We start from the raw sequence: 21,077 nt of genomic DNA, 5'->3' as shown, positions 1-21,077 counted from the left end.
CTAGTCCGTTCAACATTTAGTTTGTGGTCCTCCACTGGACACCCCTGCCTTATTTGGGGTAGGTGGACATACTTGCTTCTAAAGTTCTCCCAATGCCATTACCTCCTTCAGTTGCCAAGTTTAGTGTTTAGCAATGCCATGAAGAAGAATAATCAGGATATAGGAACATCAGTCTATTAAAATCATTGTCACTCATGACCCATTCACAACAATACCATACCAGACATCAATTTAGGCATTGAAAATACAGAGACATTTCAAACTCAATTTATTTACAACTGAACCTCATACAAATCTATCCAAAGTCAGCTGCTTTGAATCTTCTGTCTCTGTGAACTGACTGGCCTCACTATCCACCTATTCACATGGCTCTGCCCAATCTACAACCACCTCCAATCACTCTTCAACTCAGACCAAACTAGTTTTATCCCCTCCACTACACTGAAGCTGGTCACCCCTAAGTCACCAATGACCTCCATGGAAGTAAACCCAGCTGACTCTCAGTCCTTCTCTTGCTTGACCACTTCACAGCATTTGCACGCTGACCCTCTCCCTTCCCTTAGCTACACTCTCTTCCCTTGACTCCTGGGACACCACACTCTCTGCAACTCCTCCTGGTTCTCTGGATGCCCCTTCTCATTCGTCTTTGCTGGTTCCTCCTCTTCTACCATATCTTTAAAATAAAAGTTTCATATGCCTCAAGGCTCAGTCGTGGGTCTTCTCATTTGATTCTACATATTCTCACTAAATAATCTCATCCCATTCCATGGCTTCAGTTATGATTTAACATTCCATCAACACTTCCTAAATCTACTCATGTGTGTTCTCTTGAACTCCAGGTTTGTATATCCAACCGTGTCCTAAACATCTTCACTTGGATGACTCTCTCTGAGGCTCTTCAACATGTCTAAAACTAAATTCATCCTTATCCCCTGAACACCAGCAAACTGCTTCTCCTCCACTGTTCCCCATTGTATCAAGTAATGAATTCTGACCAGCTGAGATCCTGGCTGTCTTACTTAGCTATCCAAAATACTTACTACTTCCTTGGGACTTCTCTGGCAGTCCAGTGGTTAAGACTCTGAGCTTCCAGTGCAGGGGGCATGGGTTCAATCCCTGGTCATGGAACTAATATCCCACATGCTGCACAGCTTGGCCAAAAAAAATAAAAATAAAAAATTTACTACTTCCTGTTTATCAGATCCAATTAGCATATTTCAATCCCTATATTGAACCAGTTGATTTTGTATGAGAATGTTCAGATGATCAAGATCTCTGTGGACTATATTATGGCAGAGAGTAGGAGATTTGATGTAACCCTGAGGCAAGACTGTGATGTTGTACTCCTGACCCTGCCATTTAAGAAGTAAACTGCTTCTAGTCAGTCCTAATAAACTGATGAAGAGAAAAAAGCATTTGCCATATCAATAGCAGCATACTAGGTGTCAGGAGCTGTAGTGTTGATCTGGCTCAGTAAAGATGCTACATGTGAAACATTATCTAAAATTGGAGTCACCTCCTGATTAAGTTTATAATCATTCTTAGATATTTGTCAAGATCTGCCTTCTGTATTGGACAAACAGGTGAGTTAAATGGAAATATGATAGGTATCACCACTCATGGATATTTCCAAGTCTTTGATGATGGCAATAATCTCTGCAATTTCCCTAACGATATGCTATTCCCTTTTGTTACTGTTCTGGTAGGATGGGAAAGTTCCAGAGGCTTTCACTTTCTACAATTATGGTCTTTATTCCATGGGTCAAAGAGCCATTGTGAGGATTTTGCTAGTTGCCAAGTATATCTGTTATGTCTAAACATGTATCTCTTCTAATTATACATTCAAGAATTGGATAAATAACCACACAGTGGCTCTATAGACCCACTGGACTCACTGTGTTTCAGGTTTGGGCTAAGACTCCAGTGGCCACCTGACTCAGCCCCCAGTTTCACTGGTAGTTTACAGTGATATAGGTGCCCAGGAATTAGTATCAAGTAGCCAGTGTTCCATAATCCCCAAAAGGTCTGTGTATGTCCTTTCCCCCAGTACACAGTCACTCTAGTAAATCACTGCAGGTCCCTCTGAGGAAGACTCGGAGGAAGATATGGTGTATACTTGTACCATGATACAGGAGCCTTCCTCAAGGACACTTGACACCCCCTTCAGTGCAAAGGGTTCTGGTTCTATAAACTGGCTTACGTCTGGAAACTGAGTGAGAGACTGTGAGTCTCCATTTTAGAAACTCAAGTTAGATTTTTTTGCTGTCAGTCTGGCTTTTCCTGTTATATAGATTAAGCACCATTTTAGTAGGTTGCCTTGCTATTACATTCTTAGGGATGTTGTAATCAATTAGCCACTGCCAAAGATTCCTGGGGATTAAAACATTCTGGTTACCACTATGTTACTGCTTTCCTTTTATGGTAAATATGCCCATCTCGCCTTTGGTGGTTAAGAACTGCTACTTGCCTCTGATACTCCAGGACTTCTATCATCTCTATTATAAATAGTGAGCCCACCTAAATAGTGAAATTTCCCACCCTTATGCTTGGCTTAGCCATGACAGAACTTCTCAAGGATGTACATGCTCTACACAAAAAGATGTTTCTCAACGTGTTGATGATGGGCGTGTCCTCTCAACATGTAGTTGAGAGATGGGTATGTAGATTATTCATGATAAAAGCCCTCCAATATTCCTATCTCCCTAAACCTTGGAATTCCTTCATCTACATTATAATGGAGGAGGTTCTGGTCTCTCGATCTCATTAAACAGAGGCCACTTTTGAGCCCAGGTCTTAGTTAACTAACTATAAATTGTCAGAATATTTCCACCTACATGAGCTAAAACATTAAATCCAGAACCTCTGGTTAAAAGCACTCATGTCAATACATATGGCCCAATCCAGTGTTATGGTCCATCTTCCTTAAAACTCATCCCTATACATATTCTCCAGGTTTATATTGATATAAATTAGGAAAATCTTGCAGTTTTTTTGGTATATCAACTGCTTCCTCCTGGGTCAGACTTTGTACTTGTTCCCCTGGAGCATACTGATATCTGACCCTACTAATGGGGATAGTAGATAGTTTTCGAGCAAGGAAAGGCTAATATCAGGCACAGGAGGACAAGCTGCTTCTACTGTTAGAAGAGGTTCAGAGTGACCTGAGAATTCAAAATTCTCAACTTGATCTAAATCCAGCCAGATGTATCCCCACTTCAAGATTTAGGGTCCCTCTGCTTCCCTATCATTTTCCTAACTTCTTCATGAGAGACATGGCAAAGCTGTAAATTCAACTGATGTAAATTCTGTAAACTGGACAAGTATATATTTATTCACTTTTAGGAACACCAGTCCTGTGGCTGCAAGAAATGAGAGATCCTTTTAGAGCTGCCATAGAATTTCTCTAGCTCTCTGATGAAACTTAAGCAGACTATAAGGACCTGAGTTTGATACTTTCTTTCTGTAAGTGTTTTAGTCCACTCAGAAGAATCTATCCCACACCACAGTCTTCATGGTCATAATTACTGCTGTAACAGTCAAGTGCAGCAGGCACAGGCTCCAAGGCACTTGGGTCAGCAGGCACTTCTTCACAATCAACTACAGGTGATGATTTAATCAATCATGCTACTTCTGCATGACATGGGTAACCAGCATTCATTTCCCATTAGCAAGGAGCTCAGCACTACATTCAAACCCAAGGACAAAACCAAACCAATCCCCAAATCCCATCTTTTAGAGTCTGTTTCCTGGAACCACTCCTAGTAACAATTTCTGTATCAATCCGAGTCCAGTTAGGAGACAGAAATAACACTAGTTATTTGATTAGAGAGAATCTAATATAAAGAAATATTAACTAGGGACTTCCCTGGTGGCGCAGTGGCTAAGAATCCTCCTGCCAATGCATGGGACACGGGTTCGAGCCCTGGTCCAGGAAGATCCCACATGCCACGGAGCAACTAAGCCCATTACTGAGCCTGTGCTCTAGAGCCCATGCTCTGCAACAGGAGAAGCCACTGCACTGAGAAGCCCTCGCACTGCATCGAAGAGTAGCCCCCCGCTCGCTGCAACTAGAGAAAGCCCGCGCGCAGCAACGAAGACCCAACGCGGCCAAAAATAAATAATATAAATAAAAATAAATTTATCAAATGCAAGGTTTGAAAAAAAATCTCTCCAAGGTATCATGGAGGTAGCCACTGCAGGAAGGGAAGGGGGAATAACGGGAGGAGACTGGAATTATTAAAACCTATAGGAGGAACCCTAGTAGCTAAAACACAGACCTCTGAGGAAGAGATGCTGCTCAGCTGATACCAGAATCTTTAGTTTAGAAAAGGCTCCCCGTAAGCCTGGGATCCAGACCTTTGAGGAGGAAGCACCAACTGGCTGCTGCTGTGGGCTCTGGGAGGCACTAATAGATTGGTTCTGCAAATTCAGGGAAAACCGCAAATGGCTTTCACCTGCTGCTATGCGAAGGACCTGCTGTTCCTGGGCTGAAGACTTGTTGCTGGAGCATTGCTAACAGAGGGCAGACTGGAAAGGACATTTTTTTCTTGCTCCTCCAGCTTTGCAATCTCCCTCTAGCACCACCTATGGCGGGGCCTGACACAGAGCCAGCTGGCAAAGCAGATGCGTGGTTTGCAAAATACAAGCACCAGCTTCACAAAGCAGAATAGAGAAGGGTGGTCCAAACCTAGTGCAAGGTTTGGAGCTGAGAGACAATAAATTAACAACTGGCGCCCCCATTTTAGTAAAAGGAACCACCATTCACCACGTTGCTCACCTTAGAAGCCTAGTAGTTACTCTCAGGGCCTCTCTCTTCTCATCTGCCATATATAGTCCCCTAAATACCTCTCAAGTCTGAACCCACTGCCGTCATCGTCATCCCTCACCAAGGCTACTGCAACGACATCGTGACTAGTCTTCAGCCAGATGACTGTGGGTCTACAATTCACTTTCTACATAGCAGCTACACAGCAGCCACAGCGATTTTGTAAAACGCAGATCTAATTATCAGGATAAAATCTATCTCCTGCCTCACTTCACAGCTTTCTCCTTTTGGCTCTCCCTGCTCTAAATTCATGGTTGACTTTCTTTAATTCCTCAAATACACCCTCTCATTTCTGGATCTTTGCCCCTGCTCATCACTTAACTTATAGATTAAACCCCCATTCCCACAAACCCCACCTCCCTCCTCTGGCTAACTTCTTCAGGTCTCAAATAAAAGAGAGACTCTTCAGTGAGGTCTTCCCTACCCACAGACTCAGGTAACACCCATTCCTACATGCTCTTTAAGAGACATGATAGGGCTTCCCTGGTGGCGCAGTGGTTGAGAATCTGCCTGCCAATGCAGGGGACACGGGTTCGAGCCCTGGTCTGGGAAGATCCTACATGCCGCGGAGCAGCTAGGCCCGTGAGCCACAATTACTGAGCCTGTGCGTCTGGAGCCTGTGCTCCGCAACAAGAGAGGCCGCGATAGTGAGAGGCCGGCGCACCCCGATGAAAAGTGGCCCCCGCTTGCCGCAACTAGAGAAAGCCCTCGCACAGAAACGAAGACCCAACACAGCCAAAAATAAATAAATAAATAAATAAATAAATAAAGGAAATCCTTTAAAAAAAAAAAAAAAGAGACATGATAAACTGAGTTACTCATTGAAATAGTCTTTTCCTACTCTCTGCCTATTGCCTTCCCCCTACCATTCATGTTCAGACCACAATGCACAGGCTGCCGGGTACTACAGATGGTTGCCATTGCAATGTACGCAGATCATAGGCTGCAAATCCTTAGATTCTGTGCTTAAAATTCAAAGGTGTAAAATATTTTAGAAAGAATCTTTTTTTTCCCCTGCTCATGCCTTCCAAACCAGATAAACACCTTCCAAAACTTCTCTCACAGTCTTCCCCAACTGAGTTGTTGGAAACTACTCTTCCAGTTGCTTAGGTCCAAAACTTCGGAGTCATCTTTGACTCCTCTTTTTCTCTCACAGCCCATGTCTAACTTTTAGCTAATCCCATCAACTATATCTTTAAAGTGCAGTCTTCCCTTGGTACCTGAGGGGGATTGGTTCTAGGACCCCCATGGAAACCAAAATCTGAAGATGTGCAAATCCCTTATGTAAAATGGCACAGTATTTGTTTGTAAGCTATTAATCCTCCCACATACTTTAAATTATCTCTAGGTTACTTATAATACCGAATAAAAGGTAAATGCTATGTAAATAGTTGCCAGTGTGGGCAAATTCAGGTTTTGCTTTTTGGAACCTTCTGGAATTTTTTTTTTTTTTTTTGGAATATTTTCTATCCACAGTTGGTTGAATCTGCAGATGTGGAGCCTACAGGTATGGAGGGCCGACTGTCCATCCGTATTCCAACATTTATTACTTCTTCTACTGGCCCCCTAGTCCAAGTCACCATCTGCTCTTGCTAAAATATTGTAATTGTCTCTTCAATGGTTTCCCTGCTTTTATCTTGTACTCACCATTCCTCATTAATCCTTTCTCCCCAAAGCACCCAAAGTAACCTAAAATTTTAGTCAAATATCACACCACTGTTCAAAACTGTTCAATCACTTTCCATCTTATTCTGAATAAAATTCGAAACATTATAATGGTTTACAAGGCCCTACGTGGTCTGGCCTTTTGTTACCTTTGTGATTTCACCCTCTACCTCTTCCACTCCACCTCCCTCAACTCAGCCACAATGGCCTCCTTGCTGTTCCTAGAACCCTTGAAGTCCACTCCGCCTCAGGACCTTTGAATTTATTGTACTTTGCCTAGAATACAGTTCCTGCAGATATCTCCATGGTTCATTCTGTCGCTTAATTCAGGTCTTCACTCAAATTTCATCTTATCAAAGTGGTCTCTCTCAACCCTGAAGAAACAAATGAAAGAAGAACTAAAGAAATGAAGAGCTATACTGTGTTCATAGGTTGGAAAATACAATATCGTTAAGGTGTTAATTCTCTCAAAACTTATCTATAGATTTAATGCAATTCCTGTCAAAATTCCAGCAAGCTTTTTTATAGATGTTGACAAGATGATTCTAAAATGTAAATGGAAAGGCAAATGAATGAGAATGGCCAAAACAATTAGGAAAGGTGCAAGACCCACACTACCCATTTTTAAGCCGTGCTATAAAGCCACAGTAATCAAGACAGTGTGATACTAACATAAGCATATTCATATAGATCAGTGGAGTAGAATAGAGAGCCCAAAAATAGACACACAAATACAGTCAATTGATTTTTGCCTAAGATACACAATTTCAACAGGGAAAGAATAGTCTTTTTGATAGTGCTGGAACAGTTGGATGTCCATAAACAAAAACAAACAAACAAAAATGAACTTCAACACATACCATATACCTTATATAAAAATTAACTCAAAATAGATCATAGATCTAAATATAAAACCTAAAAGTATAAAACTTCTAGAAGAAAACATTGGAGAAAATCTGTAATCATGGATTTGGCAGCAAGTTTTTTTTTTAATTGTAGGAAAAAACACATAATATGAAATCTACTCTCTTAGCAAGTTTTTAAGTATGCAGTATTGTATAGTTAACTGTATCTATGCACATTGTTGTGCAACAGGTCTCTAGAACGTTTTCATCTTGCATGACTGAAACTCTGTATCTATTGAAGAGCAACTCCTCATTGTCCCTTCTCCCCAGCCCCTAGAAACCACTGTTCTAATTTCTGCTTCTATGAGTTTGTCTACTTTAGATATCTTACATAAGTGGAATCATGCAGTTTAATTGTCCTTCTGTGACTGGCTTATCTCACTTGGTTTAATGTCCAAGTTTCATCCATGTTATTACATATTACAGGATTTCCTTCTTTTAAAAGGCTGAATGATATTTCATTATATTGATATACCATTTTCTTTATCCATTCATCCATTGAAGGACATTTAGGATGTTTACATGTCTTGGCTATTGTGAATAATGGTGCAGTGAACCCATGGTAGTGCAAATATTTCTTTGGAATCCCGTTTCCAAGTCTTTGGGGTAAATACCAGAAGTGGGATTGCTGGTTCATATGATAGTTCTATTTTTAATTTTTTTGAGGACTCTCCATGCTGTTTTCCATAGTGACTGCACCATTTTACATTCCCACCAACAGTGCACAAGGTTTCCAATTTCTCCATAGCCTCACTGATACTTATTTTCTGTTTTTGTTTTGTTTTTTATAATCACCATCCTAACAGGTATGAGGCAATATCTTATTGTGGTTTGATATGCCTTTCCCTGATGTTGAGCACCTTTTCATATACCTATTGGCCATTTGAATGTCTTCTTTGGAGAAATGTCTATTCAAGTCCTTTGCCCATTTTAAAATCAGGTTATTTGTTTTTTTGCTAGTGATTAGTGGGAGTTCCTCATATATATTGGATAGTAATCTCTTATCACATAATATGCTTTGCAAGTATTTTCTCTCATTCCATAGGATGCTTTTCACTCTGCTGATCATTTCCTTTGTGGTGCAGAAGCTTTTTAGTTTGATGTAGTCCCACTTGTCTATTTTTGCTTTTGTTGCCTGTTCTTTTGGTGTCATAACTAAGAAATCGTTGCTAAGACAAATGTTATGAACTTTTTCTTCTATGTTTTCTTCTAAGAATCACATCATTTCTGGACTTATATTTAAGTCTTTAATCTATTTTGAGTTGATTTTTTTCTATATGGTGTAATATAAGACTCTAATTTTGCTCTTTCACGTATGAATATCCAGTTTTCCCAGAACCATCTGTTGAAGAGACTATCCTTTCCCCATTGTATAGTCTTGGTACCCTTGTTGAAGATCATTTGATCATACACACATGGATTTATTTAGGGGCTCTCTATTCTGTTCCACTGGTCTATATGTCTGTCTTTATGCTAGCATCATACTGTTTTGATTACTGTAGCTTTGTAATATGTTTTGAAGTCAGGAAGTGTGAGGCCTCCAGCTTTGTTCTTCTTTTTCAAGAGTTCTTTGGTAATTTGGAGACTTTTGTGGTTCCATATGAATTTTAGAATTTTTTTCTCTTTCTGCAAAAAACTCCATAGAATTTTGATAGGGATTGCATTGAACTGTAGATTTCTTTGGGTAGTATGTTCATTTTAACAATATTAGGTCTTCCAATTCATGAACACAGACATCTTTCCATTAATTTGTGTCTTCTTTAATTTCTTTTAGCAATGTTTTGTAGTTTTTAGTGTACATGTCTTTCACCTCCTTGGTTAAGTTTATTGCTAAATATTTTATTCCTCTTGATGCTATTGTCATGTAGTTAACATGTACTCCCTGATATGATGTGATTAGCAAGACACTTCACTTCTGTGGTATCCTTCCCTGAAACTCACAACCTAGTTTAATCATAAGAAAACATCAGACAAACCTAAGTTCAGGGCCTCTACAATATACTTGACCAATGTTCTTTAAAACTCTCAAGATCATAAAAAACAAGGAAAGACTGGAAACTGTCACAGATTAGAGGATACTTAAAAGACAAGGTGAAGAAATGCAATGTGGTATCCTGAATTGGATCCTGAAACAGAAAAATAACATTGTGTAAAGACTGGTGAAATTCAAATAAAGTCTTAGTTTAGTAGTTTTTTTGTTTTTAAGAGTCTTCTTTGACCAACGTACCTAAAATGTCATACTTCCTATGGCTTATAGTTCTCTAACCTTACCTTATCTTTTCTTTTAGCTTCGCCACTTATTGATTATGTTATATTAGCTTATTATCTGTCTCCTCCCAATAAAATATTAGCACCATGAGCAGGGGTGGATGCAAGTTTTATGAAACCTGAAGCTTTGTGAGTCCTACCTAAGAAAAAAATGCAAAGTTAGAAATGTAAAATAAGGTACAAAAATGGATATCTACTTAATATAAGAAACCAGAAAAAATTTTTAAAATCTGACAATTCACAGAAACTATATCTTTATTAATTGCTTGTCACATTTCTATAATTTTTCTATATTTTGGTTACATTTTTATTTGACTGCTTCTGTATGTAATAAAATTTTATAATTTTTTAACACCTTTATTGGAGTATAATTGCTTTACAATGGTGTGTTAGTTTCTGCTTTATAACAAAGTGAATCAGCTATACATATACATATATCCCCATATCTCTTCCCTCTTGTGTCTCCCTCCCTCTCACCCTCCCTATCCCACCCCTCTAGGTGGTCACAAAGCACCGAGCTGATCTCCCTGTGCTGTTTTTAATAGAGATAACACGAAAATAATTCAGTCTTTCTTCTGGCATGGTTTGACCAGTTTGTTATCATTATTGGTAGATGGGATTTATAAATATTCATCTTGACACCCAAACTCACTGTAGTACTATTGCAAATACACACCCTACAAACACAGAAATTCTAATAAGTTCTATTTTGCACAATTCCCATCAAAACAGAAAAAAAAATGCATTTATAACAGTGTATACTACATTACCGAGTATTTGCCAATAAGAGAGGATTTCTGTTTTGGCTAAGTATTGATAAAACTCAAATCCTCTGCTAATAATTGTGTTTGATGACTGGAAGAAGGTTTCATAGATAGCTTCAGATTCTGTATGTTACAGATCTTGTTTCTTCATATAGCCACAAAGTTTTGAAATTGGCCACTATTGGACACATTTTATTTCATGATATGTCCTCTGGACCTGTAAATTTGTGTCACATGGTATGTAAGTAGCGCAGTAGATGGTGGGAATATTCTTGGAAGCCATTCCTACATTAAAACAACTTAACTTCATACAGAAGTGGCTGCATACCATCTATATACAACCTATTAAACCCAGACCAGATGTATTCCTAATTCAGTTTCTCCTTAGAAGGATTCCCAAAATAACTTCTGCCACTCAGTGTCATCTGCTATGAGGGAAAATTTGATGGTAAAAAAAAAAAAATGGAGTGGAAAGAGACAGCATTCTTAACCAATTTCAGCTAAAACATCTTCTGCAAATTTTATAAAATGTATAAAATATATAATCCAAGCCTTAGAAAAAGGGGCTTGAAGCTTGTTTCATCAACTTCAAGGTCTATGTCCATAAGAGTGGAGACTTTTTTTTGTTCACAGCTGTATTCTTGATTCCTAGAAGAGTGTCTTACATAAAGTAGGCATATGATACATATATGTTAAAAGAGAGAAAGGAAGGAAGAGAGACAGAGGAGAAGTGGAGTAGCTCTTTGCATAATTTGGATTACAGAAGCATAATATGGCTTCTCCACATTCAGCAAAAAATAACTATCCTTAGAGTTATTTCCAAGGACGGACAATGCACTGGGCCAAATGAGGTAGTCTAGGATCCTAAACCACTCCACATATTATGATAATATGTCAATACAAGGACGTGATGGGCCTGTTTGGACTCAGAAGTAGGCAGACCTATGAGATGGCCCAGGAGAAGGAGGTCCTGGATGATAACTTGAGTAGAGTCAAGAGAAGAAACTAAAGTTAAGATGGAGGGTTTACATACATATAAGGACCCAAGGAGGCATCTCTAAGAAATGTTGGGGTACTGAAGGCTTCTCCTGATGACTTTGGAAAGGCTAAGTTGTTGATAAATAACATAGCTGTGTGTCCATGCTGCCTCATCAATTCTACTTCGCACTGATATTCAGTAGCAACACACCAGTATGGCGACTCTTCAGTTAGAATGTAGGAATATTTCTATAAATGCTGGTAAACAGTAACTTCCTCAGATCCTCTGAGACTTGACCTACAGCCATGGTCACCTTAGCTCCTCCTCTGAAATCCCTCAGACCTCCCCACAAACCTGCAACCAAGTCTAGGAATAATACCTTGCTTCAGCCATAAGTTTGATTGGCCAGTGCCTGTACTGTGCTCATTATTAAATCTTCTGCATATAACCCCGGTTCTACTAAGCAGTCGACATAGCTGCATGGGAGAAATCATGAACTGAGAGGAGGCCTAGTCTCACCCTCCTGGTACCCGTGGATTAGCCTAAGAACAGAGCAATCTGTTGCTTAGATTGATTGTTTTCCCTAGAGCTGAGCTTTCTCAGGGTAGAGCACTGAACAGGTAGTTCACTTCCCCATCAAATTATGTGAGGGCATAAGCCGAGTCTGTCTTAGTCATTGTTACATTTTCAGCAACTAGCACAGTGATGGCACATAGTAAGTACTCAATAAACATTTTTTGATTAAAAGTTGAACAGTAAAGAGGAAGAAGGTAGAATCTTAAAGGTCTAGACCTGGAAATGTCATCTAAAATCTTGGGAAAAAATCATTAGAAGTGTTCTCTCGTATGCAAGCAGGAAATCTGAGGCTGGACAGGTTGAAAGTCTTGCCCAATCAACCATGTGAATTATGAATAGAACTGTTGAAAAACTCTGGCTTCTTGTATCTTCATCAGTGTTCTTTTCACTGCACTGGGCTCCCTCTCTTTGCTCCAAGAATACAAGTGACCCCATAGCATGGAGAAAATTCAGAGATGATCAGTACTGTTTCTCATAGCATGGAGAAATTCAGAGATGATCAGTACTGTTGTCCACATAGGAAGTGGAAATTTTAAGTAAACTCCAGGATTACACAAGGAAGTAATCTCATATTACAGCTGCAAATGGTTTTGCTTTCTTCCTATTCTGGGAACTGGTGGGCAGGGTGAAGCCATGAGTTTGAGCAGAGTGGGAGACTTTGGAACAACAACCATGGAATGCACAAAGGGAAGTCAACAGGAGTTAAATAAGAAGATTGCTGAGAGCTGAGAGAATGAGGTTGAAATTAAATAGGATGACTGTGCATGGACCTACTCAGTATGGTGCATGAATTTTCTCAGCAATGTTGGCAACGATAAAGAAATACTCAGCCCAGAACATTAATAGTGCTGCATTTGAGAAACCCTGCCCTAGAAACATTTTAAGTGTTTAATGGCCACATGTGGCTGGCAGTTACTATGTTGAACAGCACAAATACAGAACTTTTCCATCATTGCAGAACATTCTACCAGACAGCTCTGGTCTAGAAGATTTTCAAGATCCTTTTTTAACCTCTGAGGTCCTAAGCAAATCAATGAAAGAAAAGAACAAGATAGTAAGGATGCTAAGAGAAAGAAAAATAAGGCAACAGAATGAAATAGAATTGTCTTTAGATGCATCAATTACCAATTATTGCCACTAAACATAGATAGTTCATAATCTGAAACATACAGGCCATATTTTGATTCTGTTTCACACAGAAGTGTAGTGTTTAGATCAAATTAATTATTGACTAAAATTAATTAAGCATGTTGACAAACTAAACGCCACTTTGGAATCTACATTGTGACTACTTGTCTGACTAGTTCTTTTTTTTTTTTCCTGTTGTCAACCCACTGCTATAGCTACAAATACTGTCCTACTTCTTTTTTGGGCAGAGAATATATATAATGAAGGCTTTCTTTAGAGTGAAATAGGCGGTAAGTGGGATTTATATTTAATAATATACCCCAGTTTTAATAATGAGTGGTTTCGATTCTCCCTTTGGGAATTGAAATAAAACACCGTGTTGCTCATACCTCACCTGTGCTTAATCCTGGGCACCTGACTCCTGGAGAAAAATGAGATGTCTCTGATGTCTTTAAATATCTGAATGGCTTCCAGGCAAGAGGAGGAATGTATAAAAAATTTATCCAACTGTAGAAATAAGAAAGGTGATTACTGATTGTCCTTGCAGTGGAGCACTGGGAATTGTTGGATGGATCCTTGGTAGATTAATTCTATAGGGGTGTGCACCTTTGATGGGCTTTCTACTTGGAGAAAATCAACTGTAATGCAAATGACTTGTTCACAGCAGTGCAAATAAACTTTATCTGTAGAGATATAATTGATTTCCCTCTGGTAGAAAAGATAACCTCAAAATTTTTAATTTATTTCCCTATAGGATGTTAATCAGCTTTTTTTGTTTGTTTTTTTAAACACAAATCAGTCGGTTTTTTGTTTTTTGTTTTTGGCTGTGTCGCGCGGCTTGTGGGATCTTAGTTCCCCAACCAGGGATTGAACCCAGCCCCCCGGCAGTGACTGAGTCCTAACCACTAGACCACCAGGGGATTCCTCATAGATTTTTAACTTATTATTAGTAAAGAACTTTCTGACAGTGTGTACTATCTTCTAATTGATCCTTAAATCTACTTACCACCCAGCTCTGTGCCCTGGGAGGTTGATTTCTATGGATTACCTTGTGGGCTCTCCTAACTCAGAGCTGGGACTAGAATGAGGCAAGAGAGACACCTAGGGCACCACATATAAAAAAGCACTCACTCTCAGGCCCTGACAGAAAGTGCCTCCTTAAATTTGGTGCCCTAGGCACTTCTCTAGCCTCACTCTAGTCTCAGGCGTGTCTTAAACCCAGACTTCAGATTGATTTTAGCCAATAGCATTATAGACACAAAAGCGCAAGAGGAGAGTGAGGTTCTGGTATTCATTATTACTACTGTAAGCAGATGAGGTAGGGGGTCCCCGGAGAAAGAAAACCAAGCATGGGTTTCTTGACATAAGAGAAGTCATTTTTGGCCTAAGCCATTTTGGGATCTATTTGATGCTAGCCCAGGCTATTAGACTGAGTTCCATGACAGTGGCTCAGGACTCAAGGGAAGATTGATGACTTGCAGTTTGAATTGCTCTGGTGGTTCTCTCCCGGCCACCACATCCATATCCACACTCAATGTTATGTGATTGAATCATAATCTTTGACAAGAGGCATTTTGGGACAGTACATTGGAAAATATATGTTGGAATTTGAGGAAGCTAAAGAATAAGGTCCATTTTCCCCACCCAAATTTGGGAGTAACTGGGAAATAGATGCAGCAGGTAGTTTGATGGCAATCATAACACAGTTCAAGCTGTTTGGAGGGTGTGGCTTAGGTTTGAGAACTAAATGGACTTGTTTAGGACTGCGTTCTGCTTCCCTGTCTCCAAGGATGGGATTGCCCACCCAACGGAATGTTTGAGTCTGCAGAATGCACACATTTACCCCATATATTGCTGCTCCCTCTGAATTGGGTCAAAGAGGGAAGAAAAGAATCAATTCCCTAGTGTTTACAGCCTTTTAACAGATTAGTCCTATGCAGTCAAGAAACCTGGGCTAATTGCTTCCCCCCCTAATGAGGCTTCTCACTCCTCAGTGGAGAAAAGTGGTGCAATGTGTGGGGCAGGAGACCATGGGCGTTACCATAGAGAAGTCCCTCTCTCCACAGGCGAACAAGAAGGGTGGGGGAATAAGTGCTCTTGTCTAACTTTCCCTTACCTTTTGAATTTAATCATTAAGTTATGTTCAATCAGGGGTGTGTCTAGTACCCTTTGGAGAGGATTTTAGCAGCTATCAGGGAAGTCCTGCTCCTACCTTTATGAGATTGCTCCAACAGTGTACGTTTTTGGATTCTCCTAGGAATATTGGTTAATAGCGTTAATTTTGTGTTCAGAAGGCTCTGAAATACACATTAATCATTATTTAACAGAGAAGAACAAACCTGATTCTGTATTGGATCTATTCCTTTAGCTCTAACCTTTGCGCTCTGTTGCCTGCGCCTAATCATGCTGGCTCTGCACCTTCGTAAAACAGTGTTGCCTGTAACCTGAAAACTACACGACAGCCTATCCTCAAGGCTCTGCCTCCCTTGACCTTTAAAGGTGTAACACTTTTCATTCATATAAAGTTGCAAAACAGAATAACAGTTGTCTTGTTGGAGGTTTATAGGCACATCATGACCAGACCTGCCTGGGCAGCTGCAAGAACAAAGGATTATCACATCCCCTCCTCTCTTAGTATAAAAGAAGCCTGAATTCTAACTCAGGTAAGAGGCAATTCGGGACACTAGTCTGCCACCTTCTTGGTCTGCTGGCTTTCTGAATAAAGTCACTATTCCTTGCCCCAACACCTTGTCTCTCGATTTATTGACCTGTCATGCAGTGAGCAGTACAAGCTTGGACTCAGTAACAATTATATTAATTCAATTAACTCGGAGACCATGATGTGTCAAGAGTAAAAATTTCATTTCCTATTTTATTTCCCATCTCAAATTATGGCCAGCCCATCGCCCAGCAAAAGTCATTAGAGGCGCTGTTATGAGATTAATACACTCCAATAATAAAATGCTAACATAGAAATGCCCAATTTTGAATTCAACTCCCCCAACTATAAGATTTCTTGTGAGAAATTAAATTCAAAGATTAAAGTCCCAAAGAGATTGTAATAGTCTGACCTTGTTGTGGAAACAATTGTACATTGTCTTAGTGACTTACAATATCAAAAAATTATTTTTTGATCATGTTACATGAGGGCTATGGGTTGGTTGAGGCTCTTCTGGGCTTTGCAGGATTCGGCTTGCCTTGGTTCCGAATGTCTTCTCATACTGGCACCCAGGTTCAAGGAGTGGCCACTACTTGAGACATGCTGATCTCATGGTGGAGGACAGGAGCAAGAGGAACAACGTTGAATCATGTAAGTCATGTCTACTCACATTCTATTGGTTAAAGTAAGTCCCATGGCCAAGCCCACGTCAGTGGAATAGAGAGATACACTCCAACTATGGAGACACATGGAAAAGGTAGGGAGGAAATGAGAATTGTGAACAAATTGAAAATATTGTAAACAAGTGTTTAAAAGTTTTGCCTTTATGAATTAAAGTCTCCAACCTCTACTTCTCTCCCATCTTTCTTACCTTCTCTTCTGCCACATCTCTCTGACTTCTGCATTCCTCTGCTCCTAAGGGATCATGTGATTACATCAGGCCCACCAATAATTCCAAATAATCTCCATATTTGAGGTCAGATGGTTAATAAACTTAAACCCATTTACAAAGTCCATTCACAGCTGTATCTAGTGTTTGAAAAATAAGGATCAGGAATCTTGGAGAGACATCTTTGAAATTCTACTTACCACACTGGCTTCAATAATAAAATAAGAAAAATTATTTTTGAACTCATCTAGTCCTGGTGCTTGTCACTGTCTTCTAGGACAGTGGGTTATTTTTTTAAAAGGTCTCTACATTCATTTTTTAAAAAAAAGTTAAGTGTTTTTGTGTAGCCTCGCACATAATCCATTTTCTATGGACAAATTCAAAAATTTATTTTCTCTGTTTCAAACAAAGAAATGGGTTTATATCCATCACGTCAATTTTATTAATTGCATTATATGATTACTCCGTATCCATACTTTTTTTTTTACCTGTTTAACTCTGAAAGAGGTGAATTGAGGTCTTCCACAATAATTTTATTTTTTTAAAGTTCTCCTGAGATTTCCAATAGCCTTTGCTTTATATAACTAACTGTTTTGTTGTTTGGTACATATGTAGTGCACCAAAGATGCTGTTATATCTTTTTCAGATATTGTGTTTTTATTATTACATAAGGCATAAGGTCCTTCTTTGTCTTATTTATTGTTTCTAATCTTAAATTTTAACATCTGATATTAATAATGCCACTCCAATCTGTTTTTGTTTCATTAGTCTGGTATCTCCATCTTCACTCCTTTATTTTCAAGCTTTCTTTATTGCTTTAACTATATTTCTTATAAACAGTATACAGTCATCCCTTTGTATCCACAGGGGATTGGTTCCAAGGCCCCCCACAGATACCAAAATCCATGATGCTCAAGTTCCTTATATAAAATGGAGTAGTATTTGTATATAAAACCTATACACATCCTCCCATATACTTTAAATCATTTCTAGATCACTTATAATACCTAATACAATGTAAATGCTATGTAAATATTTATAAATACAGTGTAAATGTAACTAGTTGCTGGTGCTAGGCAAATTCAAGTTTTGGTTTTTGGTACTTTCCAGAATTTTTTTTTTTTTTGGACTATTTTCTATCTGTGGTTGGTTGAATCCACAGATGTAGAACTCATGGATACAGAGAGCTGATCGTAGAGTTAAGTGTTATTTTTAACTCAGTCTGAGAGTCTCTGTTTCTTAAAGAGAAAATTCAACCAATTCAAATGTAGTATGACAGATACTTGATATCAATATTTTTATGATATTATGTTTGTTCTTTCTCATTTTCTATACATTTTTTAATTAATTCCATTTCTCCTAATTTTGGAAGTCTTCTTATATTTTCTATTCAGGTAACAGTTACCTCTTCTATCAATTCAGATTACGATTGAGAGTAATACATACAACCAGTGTTTTATAAAAAATAGTGTAATGAGTGTGTGTGTGTCGGGGGGGGTGCTGCACTTGAATCAACTTAAGTGTTTTTATTATTTTTCTTGTCAAATTATCCCTGTCTCCTCTAGCATCTTTATCTGTTCTATTTATTTAATAGCTGATTGCTGAATGAGCTGGACTTGGCAGGATGAGCAAACAGGAAAAAACTTTATTTTTTCAGATTTTTTCTGACTGCTAATCCTACAAAATTACTATGTTTGCTTATTCCTCCCCATCCCTAGGTGAAACCTCTGGCAATTCTCATAATTTTGCCCTTTTCTCCATTACATCCTGCCTGGCTGGCCACCGTCTACTTGCTGTGCCCCTTTAGATGGCTTGCTATTTTTCTTAGTTGGCTCAGGAAAGCTCAGGTCTGTTTTTTGCAATATCTAGTGACCACAGTCGTGTAAATGGTAGAAGGTAAAGTCCTGCCCATTATGGACTGGTACTATAAAAGCAAGCAGAACACGACCCCCTGTTGAGGCATCTGAAGGAAAATTCATGGACCTCTGACTTCCCAGTTTTTCCATAGGTTTACAGTTTCCTTGTTGGTCTCCTGGGGACCAATGAGACCAGGAACACTTAATTACACAGGACCAAAAACAACCTTTCGCTGGGGTAATCCATAGATCCCAACTGCTAGCTAGTCCCTGGATACAGCACAACTTCCGTTATTACCTTCTAACTCAGAGACTGGTTTCCAGGGCCATATTCAGATCTCAGCATCAGAATAGAAACCATGTCTAACCTTGCACCCCACATCTTGCAGATGCCAGCATCCATTTGGCTGAGGAGATAATAGATTAAATCTGAGAGTGGAAGAGAAAGGTGCTGAGCTTATGTCACCATCTTCCCAGAATCCACTGCTCCCTGCTGTCCAGCTATGTCAATGGCCAATCCTCAGCCAAGTGGAATTTTTAAGTGGATTTAGTGCCTTTCTAAAGGATAAAACTCACAAGCTCCAGCAGAAACTTCCAAAAATAACATACAAAATCCTCAGTTCTGATTTGAGTCTACTTTGGGCTGAAGTCTGGACACTGATTGTAGTTAGGTTTAGCATTTAATTTAGAAAAGATGGTAGTAAGACATTTTTGGGAACATCTTTTAAGATGTTATGCTTACACTGAGAGCAGGAGAAAGGATATGAATAAAAAGGGAATTTTAAATGAATGCTTATCATACTCAAGATACTCCACACTGTTGTTTTAATCTTAAAAATAATAATACAGTAAAATAAGGTATTGTTGTCCTCATCTTAAGGCCGGGATACAGAAAAGTGAGACTCAGATAGTTTACATTATTTGCCCAAGTTTTCTCCTAACTGCCCAAACCCAGGGCCTACACCTGTTTCTCTTGTACTGAATATCAGGAAACCCTACCATCATTACTTGGGCTATTATTAGGTATATTTTCTATTTCTTATCATTTTTATTGTTAGTGGTTAAGAAGAGTCTGTGTTTTCTCTTCTGAGCCAGCAGGGTAGTTAGGGAAACTATTTTGCTTTGCAGTGAGTGAGGGAGGAGTGAATATGGGGGTGGGGTAGAGGTAGGGGGAGAATGGATAAGAGCAAGCAAAGAGAGCAAGAGGGTCAATCCCTGTCTTCTGGAAAGAACGAAAGAGGACTTCATGACTTCGAGTTGCTGCTGCTGCTGCCTCTCCTCCCCAGCCAGTTACAAAAAGAAAGGTAAAGAGCCAGGAAAGCCTGTGCGTTTCCACCCTACTACTTCCTACATACCTGAACCCACCACCTTATCTTGAACCCTTTTTCCTCTTGCTCTTCCCTCATTTAGTTACACTATCTTTCCTTCATCTCCATTTTCCCTCCTTGTCATCCTATTTGAGAGCCAAAATCTGCCTCTACTGTGAAAAGATGCCCAAGAGTAACATTGATGACATGCAATAAAGAAAACCTCCAGTCAGTGGAAACAGAGAAACCAGAACAAGTTTACCTCCTTACCCTCGAAAGTTTCCAAAAGACCTCCAAAACCTTCCTTTAACTGAAATGCTTCTAATTAACCTACTTCTCAAGTACTAACAGTTAAGATTTTTTGTTCAAAGTCCTTAAACTAGCGGACTACTAATGAACTCTTCAAATGCAACTTGTTTCTAAGGTGAATTCCGTCTTTATAGTGTTTGGGTTCACAAGAAGTTAATGAGTAGATAAAATAGCAATATAATAATATATTTAGAACTTTTAATCCTTTAAGGATTTGCTGCCAAAATTATTTAGCTTATTAAAGATAAATTATTCTTTTAAATTATTTAACAATTCAGGACAAAGTCAAAGTTATAGTTGGTAAAGGCATTATATAGTAAAGAAGTTCCAACATTTACTAACAAAAAGGTATTTGAAATTTTACAACGTCTTTTAATTGCATGAATTGCTAATGTAATACTGGTTTCCAATGATTATCCAAAATGCTGCTTTGACGATTAATTCCACATGCATCAAGTAATGGTATATTTGTCTTGTTTGATATTCAATTATGGAGCAAGGTTATTGACGTTATTTGGCTTCCAATAGCAAATTTCCAGAGTCAGTCTATGCCATTCTTGGTCCTGAATCTACTTTACTGTAGGAATGCTGATGATTGAGGGATCTAATTGAGATAAGAGAAATTCCTGAACTAGTTCCTCTTGTTGATCATTATTTCCTAATTTTGTCCTCTTACTTACTAAAAATAGTATACCACTGTTGGTTTGTGATTCCAATTTCTATGCTTTGTTTTCTTCTACCATCCACTAGAACATTACCATTTAGACAAGAATTTCTTCTGTGATCTTGGAACTTTATTTGCTTCTTGTTACCCAAATTTTGCTGTATAAACAATATTTTATGAGGTGCTTAATTTTTACTTGACAAGTTTAACAAATCATCCAGTGGTGTTACATAATTTATTTTATGGACTTTGAGTATATTTTTTGAAGGCTTTGAGCAATATT

The 21,077-nt window shown here is 38.9% G+C and overlaps 1 protein-coding gene across 1 annotated transcript in view; it reads right to left on the bottom strand.

Annotated features, from left to right (window-relative positions):
- Positions 1–16,946: 16,946 nt before the first annotated feature.
- Positions 16,947–21,077, bottom strand: part of LOC309641412 (uncharacterized protein C1orf141 homolog) — a 59,208-nt gene continuing 55,077 nt past the window's right edge. Inside the window, 1 exon segment of the mRNA XM_082421435.1 lies at positions 16,947–21,077. Coding sequence (XP_082277561.1) covers positions 20,980–21,077 — 98 coding nt within the window. The 3' untranslated portion in view covers positions 16,947–20,979.

The sequence above is a fragment of the Balaenoptera physalus genome, assembly GCF_965194825.1.
Source record: "Balaenoptera physalus genome assembly, chromosome: 1".
NCBI lineage: Eukaryota > Metazoa > Chordata > Mammalia > Artiodactyla > Balaenopteridae > Balaenoptera > Balaenoptera physalus.
This window is presented reverse-complemented; position numbering and strand designations above follow the sequence as displayed.